General features: G+C 42.1%; 4 protein-coding genes across 4 annotated transcripts; 2 read left to right on the top strand and 2 right to left on the bottom strand.

Annotated features, from left to right (window-relative positions):
- The first annotated feature begins 5,541 nt into the window (after positions 1 to 5,541).
- Positions 5,542 to 6,721, top strand: LOC141986355 (histone H4). Its single transcript, XM_074950786.1, has one exon. The coding sequence runs from the start codon at positions 5,575 to 5,577 to the stop codon at positions 5,884 to 5,886; it is 312 nt and encodes a 103-aa protein (XP_074806887.1). The 5' UTR covers positions 5,542 to 5,574; the 3' UTR covers positions 5,887 to 6,721.
- On the bottom strand, positions 6,481 to 6,986 carry LOC141986353 (histone H3). Its single transcript, XM_074950771.1, has one exon. The coding sequence runs from the start codon at positions 6,984 to 6,986 to the stop codon at positions 6,576 to 6,578; it is 411 nt and encodes a 136-aa protein (XP_074806872.1). The 3' UTR covers positions 6,481 to 6,575.
- Positions 6,987 to 7,841: 855 nt separating this feature from the next.
- Positions 7,842 to 8,347, top strand: LOC141986341 (histone H3). Its single transcript, XM_074950744.1, has one exon. The coding sequence runs from the start codon at positions 7,842 to 7,844 to the stop codon at positions 8,250 to 8,252; it is 411 nt and encodes a 136-aa protein (XP_074806845.1). The 3' UTR covers positions 8,253 to 8,347.
- Positions 8,107 to 9,286, bottom strand: LOC141986348 (histone H4). The gene has a single exon (XM_074950756.1). The coding sequence runs from the start codon at positions 9,251 to 9,253 to the stop codon at positions 8,942 to 8,944; it is 312 nt and encodes a 103-aa protein (XP_074806857.1). The 5' UTR covers positions 9,254 to 9,286; the 3' UTR covers positions 8,107 to 8,941.
- Between the last annotated feature and the right edge of the window lie 8,513 nt (positions 9,287 to 17,799).

Genomic DNA, 17,799 nt, shown 5'->3' with positions numbered 1-17,799 from the left:
TCCTTAATACTTGCCAGTGGGATCTAAAATTCACCTTGATTCTTTCCTTGTTTGTTGTCACTGGTAATTATATGTTTTTACAGGCCAAATCTGTGGCTTCAGTTGTAGCTGCACATGAAGACATTGTAGGCTAATGAAATCACACAATTATAACTGTGATCAGAATTTGGAGATGAGGTAACACAAGAGCAATTAAAGAAATAATTTGAACTGTAGAGTATTCATTATTGTTGATGATCATTGAGAATAAAAACCAAAACTATAAAAACAGTTTTTCAGAATAAACAATGAATTTAAAGTGGTGGCAGTTGGGTGAAAAAAATTGTAAACAACAAATTTGATGTGGAAATATTTGAGATGCAATAAAATGGAAATCCTTCATAAGAACAATAGGTGAAGGTTAAAATGACAAAATGATACTATAATTAGGACCACAGGGGTCTGCCTTTGTGTAACTCATTGCAGGACCAATGAGCCAGGGAATATCTAGCTTTATTGAAGTCAATGAGTTTTTGGCCTTGACTTCAATGAGGCCAGAATTTCACCTCTCATCCTGCAAAGACAAAATGCTTAATGCTGTACTTTCCTATTGACTTCTTGTGATTAAAATTAAATACATCCCCCATCTTGTGCTTTCAGGATACCAGCTTAGTTAGCACACACTTGGTATTTTCTTTTGTTTTACGTGGACTGTGTGCGTCATGTAAAACAAAGTTAGATTCAAGACCTCTAGATATTACTAATCAAAATGTAAATTTGTTTATTGAAATCTATCACAGGGTAGCTGTGATAATAAAAATAATGTATAAATTCAACATTGAATAATAGTATTATTATGAATAAGAAAATGTAATGATTTAATACAATCAAAGTATCTTCAAAGTGGACATCTATATTTTTATTATGGAATTGTGGAGAGTTGATTTTATACAAATATATATTCTTTAATGAGTCATTCTAAACCATAGTTGGGTGTTGTTATCCTACACTTTCAAATCCAAAGGTTAGAGCCATTCCAATTTTCAGTCAAGCACTGTAGCAATAGGTTAGTCTATTTTATCTACTTTCTCTACATTGTAAATTATGTTTAAATTGTTTAATAAAAGCCACTGCTGTTTGGTTCAGTTGTTTACATTTGTCAAACAGAAACTGAAGTGATCTAACATTATTATTGGACTATGCACATTTTCCTTTCTTCCACCCAAGTTTTCTAGAAAACAGAGTTTTTCCTTAACCACAGTAAATGCTCATTGCCTAGATCATTAGTAATTCATGTTCATGATGCAGGGTTTGTCAAAATCACTCACCTATAGACTAACTCAGTGCCAACTGAACTCAATAGAATGGGATTTTTTTTTTTTTACCAGTTACTGCAGTTGAAGCAGTTAGGCCACATCTCAGTGCTTTTGAGGAAAATCCCACCCTAAAATCCTTAAGTGATGTTATCAAACCAATATGGAGTGAAAAATCTATTTACAAACTGAGGTTACTGTTTCCATCACCATTCTTTTTTTAATTTATATAGTTTACAAAGTCTATTAGGATTTTCTATAACTTCATCCTGAAAACATGTATTTAATTTTCATATAAATAATACCATTTACTTCATAAAGCTTTTTGTTTAGTGCCTTGTTTTGAAAGAGAATTTAAAAAATATATAATAAATGTGTCTGAGGAAGGCATTATTTGGTGATAACACCCAAAATTGTAAGAAATGTTGAGAAACATAACTTCTGCCCCTTAAATTAAGGGTGGCTGAGAAAGCTTCTGTGAAAGTTTTCTGCTAATGCAAGGAAAACAGGGACAAAAAGATTAATAATTAGAAAATGCACAAAGAAAATGTGATACTAACAAATTATATGACAAATATCTTTTAATTGAAAAAAAATCGGTGACACCTTTATCCACCTCTGGTTATATTTGCTTCTATCTTTATACTGTAAACTCTCAGGAATTATATAAATAATCCATCACTATTTTGATCAGCTGTAAATATTAAATATTTTTTAAATAAAATCACCGTTTTCAAAGGTGAAAGTGGGATTTAACAAACAAAAACAACAATCAATAACAAAACCAAGCAAGCAAGCAAGCAAACAAGCTTCCCTGGGCTCTCTTTATATAACAAATACTATATCATAATAAGGCAATAAATCCCCTCCCCAACTCTTTCTACTCCACTTTTTTTTTAAATTACTCTTCTAGGTTACATTGTTGCATCAAATTGGGGAGAAAAAAACAATCAACAACAAGAAAAAACAAAACAAAATGCAGAGATAAGGAAAAGTAAAAGTGCTGTATATTTCATGACTGATTTCAAGAAAATCAGTATCACTTGTGATTTGTGGTGATCAGCAGCCAAACGCTAGCCTGGGAGTGGGCCCAGTTTGCTGCCCCCCCCTTCACCTGTAGGGTGGGTTTTACCTTGTGACTTTGCCTTGATGTGCCAATCTAGTTGGTTTGTGCCCTGGGCCCATCACTACTTCGGTAGGGCAGTGTGGTGGCTGGACTGATCACCCTGATCTGGAGCTAGGGCTGACACCCCTTGGCTTGGTTCTTGCTTCTGATACAGTTGGAGACCCTTTCTATTTGAGCATTCCCCTATGGTTGCGATCTCTCCCTCATCTTCTCTGGGACACTAGCCATTCTTGCAGCCTGAACCTATACACAACATAGCAACTGGTATTTGTGGAAGTGAAAATGGAAACCTTCAACCACTGGCAATAGGTAGTATGCCCAGTGTTGATGCTGTTGGCGACTTTATCCCTCTGACATGTCGTCTGATATAATGAGAAATCTATTGAGGAGCGACCCGTCCCCCTCCACATATAATATTCAACCAGGGTCCTTTCCTACAGCAGTTTAATGGATTGAAGCCCTGCTTCAGCCTTATAAACTTTAGTTTGAGGTTTGCACACTTATAGCTATATTAGGGCAAAGCCCTAACTGGAGCAAAGGGGCAGGAGTCTTTATCCATGAGAGTGCAGCCTTTTACATTGTACAATGTACAATACAAGCTAGGGGAACACAATAAACAGTTACTATTCCCACACCTGGCTGAATCCCACGCTTCCCAAAGGAAACCAAGACAATGAGGGTATGAATAGATCATCTAGTGAAAGGTGCTTGAAAAACCCTGTGAGAACAGTACACTAAGCAGACACTGGTATGAGATGTGGGAAGGGGCTTGTATGTGAAGCTGTGCAGAACTCTGGTTTTTAGTTTACGTTGTCTGATGTAATGTCTCAAGAGAGACTTCTCATTGCTTACAGAGCTAAAGCAACTTTGCTTTTCAGTAAGGAGCCACCTCTATGTTAATATTTCTGTCATGCTGGAAATATGGATAAACATGGTAGCCCCTGATGTCCTCTGTCCCTCCATGGTCATGAGACAGTAAGCCATGTCTCCAAAGCATGATAAAGCGCCGCCTTCAGCTTTGCAGGCCTGTAGTCTTATCTGTTAAATGGGAGAATCTAAAGTAGAATCCTCTGAGCCTGATGGCCTAATTGAGTCCTCATGGCAAGGCATTAGTGAAGGTGGTAGTTTAACCCCTCCTCCCCCCTTCCATGCCAATGTCTGGATTAGTAGATTACGCCTTAGAGGGTATTAAATGGGTCCATTAAATGAGAGCACCAGTCACTTACTGCATGAATTGAACACTCTTTACAAGATTCCTGAATGGGGAAAATGGCTCAAGTTTGGAATTTCTTCTGTATCACTCCTTGTGTGCCCTCAAGTGGGCATCAGGAGTGCAGACCTCATGCTGAGCTGAGCAGAACTACCTTTGGGATGGAATCCTACTTGCCCTAAATGGTCCATACTTATGACGTGCACACTGTAATATGAACAGAGGCTTGTTTGACCTCTCTGACAGGAACTGGAATATACTTAACTCCTCTTGGTGGAAAGATTTAAGGGCAGGACACCAGGGCTTAGTCTATCTCAGGTCTTACCCTGTGGAAGTGAGAGATTCCTCTTCCTAGCATGGGGCACAGCAACCTTTACAGGGAGGGGAAGGAGTCAGGCATTATCCTATAGGAACCACGCTGCCAATACACTTGATGTGGTGCTAGCTGGGGTTTGAGGTCCCTTCTCATCTCAACGACTGAAAGAAAGAGGGATGCTAGTGGGTGAGTGGAAGTGTCCAGAGACCTTTCTAGTGTGATTGGCTTCCTGAGCAGTGGAGGGTCAAAGAACTGGCAAAGGATCAGTGGAGTGGGAGTGACTGTGGTGATCTGTTTCCCCATGGGGACCTTGGATGTAATTTGAATAATAAAATTGCTGCCTGGTTAAAACTCATACACTTCCTCGTTTTCTTCCATGTGGGGAGCACACCAAATGAATGAATTGGGGAGGGGGGAACCAAAACCAACCAACCAACAAAACCACCACCTCCCAAGATGGAAACAAAGGAAAAATAAAAATAAAACAGTGCTGTATTTCATGACTGACTTTAAGAAAACCTTTATCACTCGTGATTTGCAGAGATCAGCAAACCAAAGACAACCTGTTACTATGCAATTCATTAATTACCGTGTATGTGTACCTGGGCAAATATACATAGATTGCATAATTTTCGGTAGATGTGGGTATTTTTCCCAGTTCCTTGGTCCAAGTAAGTAAAAACCTAGCCCTTACAAAATCACACACAATCCCCCCCCCCTTTGTGCCCATTTTATAAAAGAAAGGCTACCTATATTTCCCCCACACTCCCACAACTCCCTTTGTGAAACAGATTAATTAGATTTCATAGAATCATAGGAGTAGAAAGGACCTCAAGAGGTCATCCAGTCCAGTCCCCTGAACTCAGGAGAGGAGCCTGCTTTTCTGAGTGCCGGTTCTGTAACCATTCAAATCAGTAGTCACACCGTGGCAGCGACATCATTCACATTATGTGAGGAGACAGAAAACAGAACCAACGTAGGTGCCCAGCCTCGTCCCTTATGATTAGATCTGAATGTAGCAGATTTTAAATTCTCCTTTGTTCAAATTTTGGAAAATGGCGACGAATGTCGGAGAGGCTTAGAGAGAGGTGGAGAAAGAAATCTGTCAGTGAACCCGATTGGTCATATTTTGCCGCAGATTCCTACTTGAAACCGGGAAGGAGGGGAAGCTTTACAAAGCCACACAATAGCAGCCACCCCCACCCCACGGGAAGCCGCGTTATCGAAAGGGAAAATATTCAAAAGACAAGCAGAAAAGATATTGTAAAGAGATTCCTAATTTGACCAGCAGCACGCTGAGAGAGACCCAGCCGTGTCCGGAAACGTGGGCTTCCAGGGCAGTTATAATGATTAGCGCTAGCCTGAGTCTCCTAATCCTAAAGCTGTTAATTTTTTTTAGCCTGCTTGCTAAAGGAAACCGGGGGGGGGGGGAAGCTGGAACGTTTTGCCTGCCTAGCGCCGTCCCGTCCCAACCGCCGCATGCATGGACAGCGAAGAGCGAGGGGGGGAGGAAAGGTGCAAATAGCCCGCCCTTTTTCCTCTGCAGTTCTCAATCAGGTCGTACTTCAGGCAATATATGGAGACGGTCAGCCATTGTCGCTACACAGCTTTGTCTGTAATCCTAGCGAGCATGTCTGGTCGTGGTAAGGGAGGCAAGGGTCTCGGAAAAGGAGGCGCTAAGCGTCATAGAAAGGTGCTGAGGGACAATATCCAGGGTATTACCAAACCAGCAATTCGCCGTTTGGCTCGTCGTGGGGGTGTAAAGCGCATTTCGGGTCTCATTTACGAGGAGACTCGGGGAGTGCTGAAAGTATTTTTGGAGAACGTGATCCGAGATGCTGTTACTTATACCGAGCATGCGAAGCGGAAGACTGTGACTGCCATGGACGTTGTTTATGCGCTGAAGCGTCAAGGTCGTACTCTGTACGGATTTGGAGGCTAAACCGGTGACTGTAATTGTGTGTCAGAAAACATTCGTAACCCAAAGGCTCTTTTCAGAGCCACCCACACTTTCATGAAAAGAGCTGTTGTTCTCGGAGAACTCTTGGACGAGTGATATTCATGCCCTTGTTTATATATTCCTTAACCAAACCAATAATTAATTATCTAAGGTGGAGTGAAACGTATAGAACCATTGCACTATTTGCGCTATAAATAAAATGTAAGGTATTCCTTTACTTTTCAACTGGGGAAGTACTTGCAACACACACCCCCCCTCCCAGCCATCGTGAAGACTCCGTGAAAGCCGCGCGCACGGCTCAAAATGTATGCGAGCGTACCTACATGCAAAAGAGGAACGATGGAAGGACCATGTTGTATGTTAGCCTGCGGGAGTTATAAAGAGGAACTACCCCGACCCACGAACTACAGGGAAAAAGGAGGGTTTCCGATAATAAAGCAGAGTATAACACCTTAAGTGTTCGTGCATTAAGCTTTTAAAAAAAAAAAAAAGCGTCCATGAATATCCTAGGCCAACAGCGAGCTGTTTTACCTTCCACAAGGATAACATACTATGTATGTACCTTTCCAAGCCCCTTAAAATATTAAAGCAAGGATACAGCTCTTTTCCGTGTAAACGTGGTGGCTCTTAAAAGAGCCTTTGGGTTTTTAAGTGGTTGCAAAAGAGGAGTTTTACGCTCTTTCCCCACGGATGCGCCGGGCCAACTGGATATCTTTAGGCATGATCGTGACTCTCTTAGCATGAATAGCACACAGGTTGGTATCCTCGAAGAGACCAACCAGATATGCCTCACTAGCCTCCTGCAGGGCCATAACAGCCGAACTCTGGAAGCGCAAGTCGGTCTTGAAATCCTGGGCGATTTCACGCACCAGGCGCTGGAAGGGCAGCTTGCGGATGAGCAGCTCAGTAGATTTCTGATAACGGCGGATCTCTCGCAGGGCCACAGTACCGGGGCGATAACGATGGGGCTTTTTCACTCCCCCAGTGGCAGGCGCGCTCTTCCGAGCAGCCTTAGTAGCCAACTGTTTACGAGGGGCTTTGCCACCGGTAGATTTACGGGCGGTCTGCTTGGTCCTGGCCATTCTGCACAACCACTTCTCTTAACTCTGAAAACAAGAGGCAAAATGAGTCGAGCCGAGCGCGCTGACCGCTCTTTATAGACAAACTCTGTCTCATGATTGGATGAGAAGGAGACGACAACTCTCATTGGACTATTCAAAATAAATTTGAAAAGCCCGCGTTATTCACAGAAAGCTCCGATTAAGGCACGTCAGTAATACCCCCGGAAGTGTGGATGGGGTAGCTGTATAGAGGTATTTCTTAAGTGACCGATCGATTGAATTATATTATAATTCATGGATCTCAGAAACGCATGGCCACTTTTTTTCTGACCGCCTCCTCACTGAACATTTGGAAGGAGAGAGGAGTAAAATTATTTTAAATGTTAAAGACTGATTTCAAGGGTGATAATTTCGTTATGTTGCAAATGGAAAGAAACCGCATGAACCAGTGTTGGAAAACAGAGCTGACTGGCGGGGAGAAGATTCTGTGAGCCAGAACGTAGGGCAGCAGGGAGGCAATTCCGTGAGGTGTCCCCCTCACAGCACTCCCAGGAGTGCTGGAATCGGAGCTTTCTGTGATGGCCATGCGTTTCTGAGATCCATGAATTATAATATAATTCAATCGATCGGTCACTTAAGAAATACCTCTATACAGCTACCCCATCCACACTTCCGGGGGTATTACTGACGTGCCTTAATCGGAGCTTTCTGTGAATAACGCGGGCTTTTCAAATTTATTTTGAATAGTCCAATGAGAGTTGTCGTCTCCTTCTCATCCAATCATGAGACAGAGTTTGTCTATAAAGAGCGGTCAGCGCGCTCGGCTCGACTCATTTTGCCTCTTGTTTTCAGAGTTAAGAGAAGTGGTTGTGCAGAATGGCCAGGACCAAGCAGACCGCCCGTAAATCTACCGGTGGCAAAGCCCCTCGTAAACAGTTGGCTACTAAGGCTGCTCGGAAGAGCGCGCCTGCCACTGGGGGAGTGAAAAAGCCCCATCGTTATCGCCCCGGTACTGTGGCCCTGCGAGAGATCCGCCGTTATCAGAAATCTACTGAGCTGCTCATCCGCAAGCTGCCCTTCCAGCGCCTGGTGCGTGAAATCGCCCAGGATTTCAAGACCGACTTGCGCTTCCAGAGTTCGGCTGTTATGGCCCTGCAGGAGGCTAGTGAGGCATATCTGGTTGGTCTCTTCGAGGATACCAACCTGTGTGCTATTCATGCTAAGAGAGTCACGATCATGCCTAAAGATATCCAGTTGGCCCGGCGCATCCGTGGGGAAAGAGCGTAAAACTCCTCTTTTGCAACCACTTAAAAACCCAAAGGCTCTTTTAAGAGCCACCACGTTTACACGGAAAAGAGCTGTATCCTTGCTTTAATATTTTAAGGGGCTTGGAAAGGTACATACATAGTATGTTATCCTTGTGGAAGGTAAAACAGCTCGCTGTTGGCCTAGGATATTCATGGACGCTTTTTTTTTTTTTTAAAAGCTTAATGCACGAACACTTAAGGTGTTATACTCTGCTTTATTATCGGAAACCCTCCTTTTTCCCTGTAGTTCGTGGGTCGGGGTAGTTCCTCTTTATAACTCCCGCAGGCTAACATACAACATGGTCCTTCCATCGTTCCTCTTTTGCATGTAGGTACGCTCGCATACATTTTGAGCCGTGCGCGCGGCTTTCACGGAGTCTTCACGATGGCTGGGAGGGGGGGTGTGTGTTGCAAGTACTTCCCCAGTTGAAAAGTAAAGGAATACCTTACATTTTATTTATAGCGCAAATAGTGCAATGGTTCTATACGTTTCACTCCACCTTAGATAATTAATTATTGGTTTGGTTAAGGAATATATAAACAAGGGCATGAATATCACTCGTCCAAGAGTTCTCCGAGAACAACAGCTCTTTTCATGAAAGTGTGGGTGGCTCTGAAAAGAGCCTTTGGGTTACGAATGTTTTCTGACACACAATTACAGTCACCGGTTTAGCCTCCAAATCCGTACAGAGTACGACCTTGACGCTTCAGCGCATAAACAACGTCCATGGCAGTCACAGTCTTCCGCTTCGCATGCTCGGTATAAGTAACAGCATCTCGGATCACGTTCTCCAAAAATACTTTCAGCACTCCCCGAGTCTCCTCGTAAATGAGACCCGAAATGCGCTTTACACCCCCACGACGAGCCAAACGGCGAATTGCTGGTTTGGTAATACCCTGGATATTGTCCCTCAGCACCTTTCTATGACGCTTAGCGCCTCCTTTTCCGAGACCCTTGCCTCCCTTACCACGACCAGACATGCTCGCTAGGATTACAGACAAAGCTGTGTAGCGACAATGGCTGACCGTCTCCATATATTGCCTGAAGTACGACCTGATTGAGAACTGCAGAGGAAAAAGGGCGGGCTATTTGCACCTTTCCTCCCCCCCTCGCTCTTCGCTGTCCATGCATGCGGCGGTTGGGACGGGACGGCGCTAGGCAGGCAAAACGTTCCAGCTTCCCCCCCCCCCCGGTTTCCTTTAGCAAGCAGGCTAAAAAAAATTAACAGCTTTAGGATTAGGAGACTCAGGCTAGCGCTAATCATTATAACTGCCCTGGAAGCCCACGTTTCCGGACACGGCTGGGTCTCTCTCAGCGTGCTGCTGGTCAAATTAGGAATCTCTTTACAATATCTTTTCTGCTTGTCTTTTGAATATTTTCCCTTTCGATAACGCGGCTTCCCGTGGGGTGGGGGTGGCTGCTATTGTGTGGCTTTGTAAAGCTTCCCCTCCTTCCCGGTTTCAAGTAGGAATCTGCGGCAAAATATGACCAATCGGGTTCACTGACAGATTTCTTTCTCCACCTCTCTCTAAGCCTCTCCGACATTCGTCGCCATTTTCCAAAATTTGAACAAAGGAGAATTTAAAATCTGCTACATTCAGATCTAATCATAAGGGACGAGGCTGGGCACCTACGTTGGTTCTGTTTTCTGTCTCCTCACATAATGTGAATGATGTCGCTGCCACGGTGTGACTACTGATTTGAATGGTTACAGAACCGGCACTCAGAAAAGCAGGCTCCTCTCCTATTTCACAAAGGGAAAGTTGGGAGTGGGGGTGGCTGGAAGAGACCCTTATCCTTGCTTTAATTTATAAAGTCGAAACAAAGGTTTCATGTTTATTATTGTAAAAGGGCTAGATTTTGAATTACTCAGTAGAATGTCGGGCGGGCGGGGGGGGAACCTCCCATATACTGTGTATATATATATTTGTCCAACTAATTGGAAAGCTAGCCCATATATATATTGCCCAGGCCCCAAGACAAAACAGTGAAAGTTCTACACAATAATGCGTTACCTTAGCTTTGTTGATCTCTGCAAATCATAGGTGGTAATGATTAAATGTTTTATCAGTCATATAATATTAGCACCTTTTCCTCCCAGTTACACACACACTGCTGTGTTAGTCCCCTCTCTCTCTAGTCTTTTTTATATGCTATCCAGCACTTCCAGCTTCTGGGTAAAATCAATAACGATAGGAATGAACTTGAAGGCCTCTGGCTTTTCTCCCTTATTGACCTGCTTGGAGTAAGTTTTGTTTCTGGTTGGTTGGTTCATATTTGGGAGGTGTTTTGTTGGGTTTTTTTGGGTGCTGTGAAAAACACAACAAGCTGTGACACTGCTTACTGATCATTTGGTCTTGTAATTATACGTGAAATACAGCAGCAGTTTTTCCATCCTTATCTTTTGTTTCTATTTTCATGGATGTTTCAATTTGTTCTTTCAGAGTTGCAGAGATTACAGTATGAAATTAAACTGCACAGGAGAAACTGAGACGCATGTAGCTAGACCTCATGGTTGTTTTGTTTGTGTATTGTTTCCTGTTTGCCTTTTTGAATATATTAAATATATAGTAGGATAACTTTTATTTTATTTAGTTATTAAATTACTTATTTATAAAATATCAATATTATTAATATTACAATCTGATTCTGCTAACAGAATAATGATTTTTAAGAACAAGGTCTTTTCTCACAACTGTCAGGAGCTAAAATAAACAAATACAATTAAACTAGCCATAAAATGAAAATAAAATAAAAATTTAAATGACTGACTATAAATCCCTTTCCCTTCCAGTTTCTCAAGTCATTCCCTTGCCCAGGCAAATTGAATGTATACATATATTTTTTCTCTCAAAACTGTACATTAATAATTAATAATAATTAATTAATTTAATGCCCAAAAACTTAGGTAATGTAGAGTTAAGGTTGCCAAGCATTACCTTCTGCTTTTCCGGAATTTGGAGAGTGGACAACCTGAAACCTCTGAAAACCAGAAAATGGTAAATTAAAGTTCATATTGCTCCCCCAATGCACCACTAAAGCTTGAATTAACCACTGGAAATGGTTCAATAATGATAATGCCTTAAAAAGTAAACACGAGGAATGAATAAGAGAATATGCTCATGTTTATGTTTGGTCTTATCCTGGGGATTGTTAGCAGTCTGGTGGCATACATAACAGTGGTCTCCAGGACTTAGTGGTGGATAGGTGAAGATAATGGTCATAGGAATTGTTAGGGCAAAAAAGAAGGGGTGGTAACATTTTGCAGGTTTGGGATGGCCTGTTTGGAATAGGCTTTGAGTGTCAGCCATGTGTAGGTAACTCCTGTTGGCTGTGCCTGAACTAAATCAAAGTTTTGCCTTAGTGAACAGAAGTTGTTAGACTTTGTCATATAGTGCTCATTGTGCTCTGTTCCCACAGTGTTCTGAAGTATCTATGAGTGTAGAGTGCTAGTATGTTTGTTATTAACATTTTGGGACATCAATCAAAGAGGGCACAATAAAGATTGTGTTGTGTACCTTGACTTTTTAACTTCGGCTTTCAGAGGTTTAAGTTTACCAACCTTCCACAATGTGGAGGGGCACTAGGCAGTGCTGGGCAACCTGTATTAACAAAGTTTTTGGATAGTAAATTTCCTTGTTTTATTAAAACGTAATTTCTCAGCATCCTCATATTTTACAGACTCTCCCTCCACTTCTTCTGGTTCCTTGGCAATAGTTACCCCGGCCAGAGAAGGCACTGGCTGCACATTAATCTCTTCATTGTCAACGCATCATCTCAAGGACTTTTCACATGTCCAACACAGCTTAGCCCTTTCTCCCCAGCATGCCTCCCTACATAGGAGCAGGCTGAGGAGTTCAGAAGCAGATAGAGGAACAATGAAGGGGCTGACATACAGTCAGTAGCAGCAGTTTTTGAAGGGGGACAGAAATAGGGGCGGGGGCATGGCTGTATTATTTTGGAAAGGGCAGAGTTGAACCTTCCTGTGTCACCCAATTCACACCTCCGACTCTCTAGACTCTCTTTGTGCACACAATTGACTGCACTGCTCTGACTTCCCCTTCCCTCTAAGAGCAGCAGTATGGGGGCCTGTAGGATTAACCTAGAGCCTCCTACTGCTGGAGACAGCATGGAGCATGAGGGGAGTTCTGTGTTATTCCTGTGTTCAGAGACCAGTAGAGGAAAGGGGAGCCAGATACTCCTCCTTCAGCTTGGTGAAGCAGCCATGGGCTATCTAAATAGCCTCATAGGTAGTGCTGGGGATGAGTTGATGATCGTGGTACATGTGGGTACCAGTGATATAAGGAAATGTAGGAGAAAGGTCTTGGAATTTTGGCTGCTAGTTAAGAGATTAAAGTCCAGGATGTACATGGTAGCATTCTCTTAAATGCTTCCAGTTCCACATGCAGGGCCAGTAAGAAAGGCAGAACTGCAGGGTCTCAATGTGTGGATGAGGCAATGGCATAGAGATGAGGGATGTAGGCTGATTAGAAACTGGGGAACCTTATGGGAAAGGAGTGGCCTATACAGGAGGAATGGGCTCCTCCTTAACCAAAAGGCAACCAGACAGCTGGCACATACAGTTAAAAAAAAAGTGCTGGAGGAATGCCGACAGGTGCAAAGGAGCACACAGTTTGAGTGGAGATGTCCCTTAGGGATGAATTTATTAAAGGGGGAACACTGTATCCTAGTAAAGAGGACAGAAAAGAAGTTGGCAACGTACAGGTAGGAGGCAGTGAGGAACAGTCAAATGTAACAGAGTTCCATTTAAATATAACACCTGAAGGCAAGCAACTGAATACTGACAAAATGTATAAATGCTAATATATAAATGTAGAAGTCTTAATATGATGGGTGAACTAGAGTGCCTGGCATTAAATGAGAATATTGATATCATAGGCATCACTGAAATTTAGTGGATAAAGGATAATCAATGGGCCATGGCAATACCAGGATATAAAATAGATAGGAATGACAACAGAGTAGGTTGTGCTGGTGTGGGAGCGGAATTATATGTTAAAGAAAGAGAAGAGTCAAATAAGATAAAAATCTTAAGTGATACAAACTGTACCATAGTATCTCTAAGGATAAAAATTCCATGCTTGAATAAAAAGAGTATAGCAGTGGGAATATAGCACTGGCCAAGTGACCTGGATGGTCACAGAGATTGTAAAATGCAAAGGGAGGTTAGAGAGAGGTTACAAAAGCAGAAAACACAATAATAATGAGTTTCAGAGTAACAGCCGTGTTAGTCTGTATTCGCAAAAAGAAAAGGAGTACTTGTGGCACCTTAGAGACTAACCAATTTATTTGAGCATAAGCTTTCGTGAGCTACAGCTCACTTCATTGGATGCATAATGAGTGATTGCAACTATACCCATATTGACAGGATGAATGTAACCTCAGACCATGATGCAGAGATAAAATTTCTAGACACTATAAATGACTGCATCTTGGAGCAGCTAGTTCTGGAACCCACTTGGGGAAAGGCAATTTTTGATGCAGTCCTAAGAAGAGCAGAGGATATGGTTCAAGAGGTAACTATAGCTGAACTGCTCAGTAATAGTGACCATAATGTAGTTAAATTTAACATCCTTGTAGCATGGATAATACCAAAAAAGAAAAAAACCAGCCACAGAAACATTTAACTTTAAAAAAGGAAACTACACAAAAATGAGGACACTTGTTAGACATATATTAAAGGGACCAATCACAAGTGTTAAATGCCTGAAATCAGCATGGGGACTATTTAAATATACCACAACAGAGGCTCAGACTAAATATGTACCCCAAGTCAGAAAAGACAATAAGAGGATCAAAAGAATGCCACGGTGGCTAAACAACAGAGCAATGGAGGCCATTAGAGGCAAAAAGGCGTCCTTTAAAATTTGGAAGTCAAATCCTAGTGTGGATAATAGAAACAAAGGTGCGCAAACTCTGGTAGGTTAAGTGTGAAAGTATAATAAGATAGGCTGGGAAAGAATTTGAGAAGCAACTTGCTAAAGATGCAAAAAATTAACAGCGAGAACTTTTTAAAGGACATCAGAAGTAGGAAGCCTTCCAAACAGGCACTGGGGCCACAAGATGACAAAGGTGTAAAAGGAGCACAGAGGGTATGTCTACATAGAAATTAAACACCCACAGCTGGCCCATGTCAGCTTACTCAGGCTCGTGGGGGTTGGTCTATATGGGGCTGTGTAATTGCAGTGTAGACATTTGGCTCTGGCTGGAACCAGGGCTCTGGGACCCTCCCCTCTCGCTGGGTCTCTCTCTTGTCTCTCTAATACCCTAGGACTAACATGGCTACAACAACATTGCATGTAACAATGGGAGATATTGATTTTTGCCATCTGAAATGGAAAAGTCACAACATGAAGCAAACGAAGAAAAACTTAACAGCAACATCTATTTCCTGAGCAAATTCAAAAAATAAAACATCATCCCCAGAGGTTTCATCACCTGTAACCCTCTGACCACTAAATAAAAACTACAAATATGCTGAACAGCTCTGCAGAAGGACTTCAGAAAAACGGAGGCCTTGTCTACACTGCCACTTTACACCGCTGCAACTTTCTCGCTCAGGGGTGCGAAAAAACACCCCCCTGAGCGCTGCAAGTTCCAGCGCTGTACAGCACCAGTGTAAACAGTGCCCCGGCGCTGGGAGCTACTCCCCTTGTGGGGGTGGGGTTTTTTACAGCACTGGGAGAGCTCTTTCCTAGTGCTGGTGCCATGACTACACAGCCGTGTTAAAGCGCTGCCATGGCAGCGCTTTAACGTTGCTAGTGAAGACATACTCTGAGGAACCACTAACTGCACCCCACATAATCAGACAAGAAATCATCACAGGCTCCCACACACTGGAAAACAAAAATAATCTGGGAACCAACATGGAGATCGTGCAAAAATCCCAAAGCAACTATAAAAAAAAATTAAAACCAACACCAAAATGAAAGGTGGAACCAACTACAACAACTCCACAACCCACAGAACACCACCTTCAGGAGAAACCATGGCACCAGGACCCACCACATGAACACTATGTGACACTCCAACATCATCAATTTATCACGACTATCCCTAACTGGAGCTGAATTAACTGTACTCTCCAAGGGACTGGGCTTCTGCCCCACAACAGAAACTGTTACCATACTAACATGTGGAGCACTAAAAGAATTCGTCTGCCAACTTCACCTCAAAGAACTCTTTCATAACAATGATGACACCACCCACAATAATCACATTTCCACAAACAGTCATAAGAAAAAAGAATCATCTTACTGGACAGTGGACAACCCACAACTGATAAATCCATGCTATTGATCACTAATTGCTCAGGAAAGAAAAAAAAAAAGACTATGAAATCACATACACCACAATCTCTCCATCATTGACAGGACAGCTATACAGTCCCTGAAATCCAACCAGCAGATAGTGATTAAACCAGCAGACAAAGGGGGTGCCATCATAGTCTTCAACAATGATGTCTATGTTAATGAGGTCAACTGACAACTCTCTGAACTACCAACTATTATAAAGGACTTAAAGAAGACCACACCCCTCAGTTTACCCAGGAAATAAAAGATATCATCAAATACTTTCCCAAACAACTCCAAGGGAAACTCTGTAACCTAATCCCCCACAAACCCAACTCAGCAATCTTCTACATCAGTGTCTTTCAACCTTTCCAGACTACTGTACCCCTTTCAGGAGTCTGACTTAACTTGTGTAACCCCAAGTTTCACTTCACTTAAAAACTACTTGCTTACAAAATACAATCAGTTGCACACATACAAAATGGGAAATGACACCCTAGGAAGGAGTACTGTGGAAAGGGATTTGCGGGTCATAGTGGAGTATATGACAATATGAGTCAATGGTGTAGCACTGTTGCAAAAAAGCAAACATCATTCTGGGATATATTAGCAGGAGCGTTGTAAGCAAGACATGAGAAGTAATTCTTCCGCTCTACTTCGTGCTGATTAGGCCTCAACTGGAGTATTGTGTCCAGTTCTGGGTGCCACATTTCAGGAAAGATGTGTACAAATTGGAGAAAGTCCAGAGAAGAGCAACAAAAATGATTAAAGGTCTAGAAAACATAACCTATGAGGGAAGATTGAAAAAATTGAGTTTGTTTAATCTGGAAAAAAGAAGACTGAGAGGGGACATGATAACAGTTTTCAAGTACATAAAAGGTTGTTAGAAGGAGGAGGGAGAAGAATTGTTCTTCTTAACCTCTGAGGATAGGACAAAAAGCAATGGGTTTAAATTGCAGCAAGGGAGAGTTAGGGTGGACATTAGGAAAAACTTTCTGTCAGGGTGGTTAAGTACTGGTATAAATTGCCTAGGGAGGTTGTGGAATCTCCATCAGTGGAGATTTTTAAGAGCAGGTTAGACAAACACCTGTCAAGAGTGGTCTAGATAATATTTCGTCCTGCCGTGAGTGCATGGGACTGGACCAGATGACCTCTCGACGTCCCTTCCAGTCCTATGATTCTAAAATCAGACATAAAAATATAAAAGTGTCACAGCACACTATTGCTGAAAAATTGCTGACTTTCTCATTTTTACCACATAATTATAAAATAAATCAATTGGAATATAAATACTGTACTTAAATTTCAGTGTATAGTATATAGAGCAGTATAAACAAATCATTGTCTGTATGAAATTTTAGTTTGTACTGACTTCGCTAGTGCTTTTTATGTACCCTGTTGTAAAACTAGACAAATATCTAGATGAGTTGATGTACCCCCTGGAAGACCCCTGTGTACCCTCAGGGGTACATATACCCCTGGTTGAGAACCACTCTTCTAGATGTTTCCCAAGACACACAAACAAAGGAACCCAGGCAGACCCATCATATCTGGCCAACACACTCATACTAAGGAATATTGGGACTCATCGAAACTATCCTCAAAACACTCACTCCACAAAAGGCTACCTTCTTCCAGGACACAACCAACTTCTTCCAGAAACTCTGCAACATTAACAACCTACCTCAGAACACTATTCTTACCACCATGGATGTCACTTCTCTTTACAACAACATCCCTCACAAGGACCCCATGATTGACTGCCACAAATATCTACAAGATAATGGATAACATTCAGGTATCCACCCCAAAAACATCTTCAAACTCATCCATTTCATCCTCACCCACAACAGTTTTACATTCAACAACACTTTGTCCAAACCATGGGAACAACCAAGGGTATTAGGATGGTTCCCCAATATGCAAACTTTCTCAAATGCACCACAAAACCAATGATATATTTGAGATATATCAATGTTGTTTTCATCCTCCAGACAGATGCCTAAACTTCTTCATAAATTTCCACCACAACTTCAACAACTGCTACCTCTCCATTTTAACTCTCTGTAGAACACACACTAACTTCATGGACACCACAATCAGCTTCAACAATGGAATCCTACAAACATCTATATACAAGAAACTCATGGATCACCACACTTACCGTCACAGATTGACTAACCACCCCAACACACCAAGACATATATTATCTA

Source organism: Natator depressus, chromosome 1 (assembly GCF_965152275.1).
Source record: "Natator depressus isolate rNatDep1 chromosome 1, rNatDep2.hap1, whole genome shotgun sequence".
Taxonomy (NCBI): Eukaryota; Metazoa; Chordata; order Testudines; family Cheloniidae; genus Natator; species Natator depressus.
This window is presented reverse-complemented; position numbering and strand designations above follow the sequence as displayed.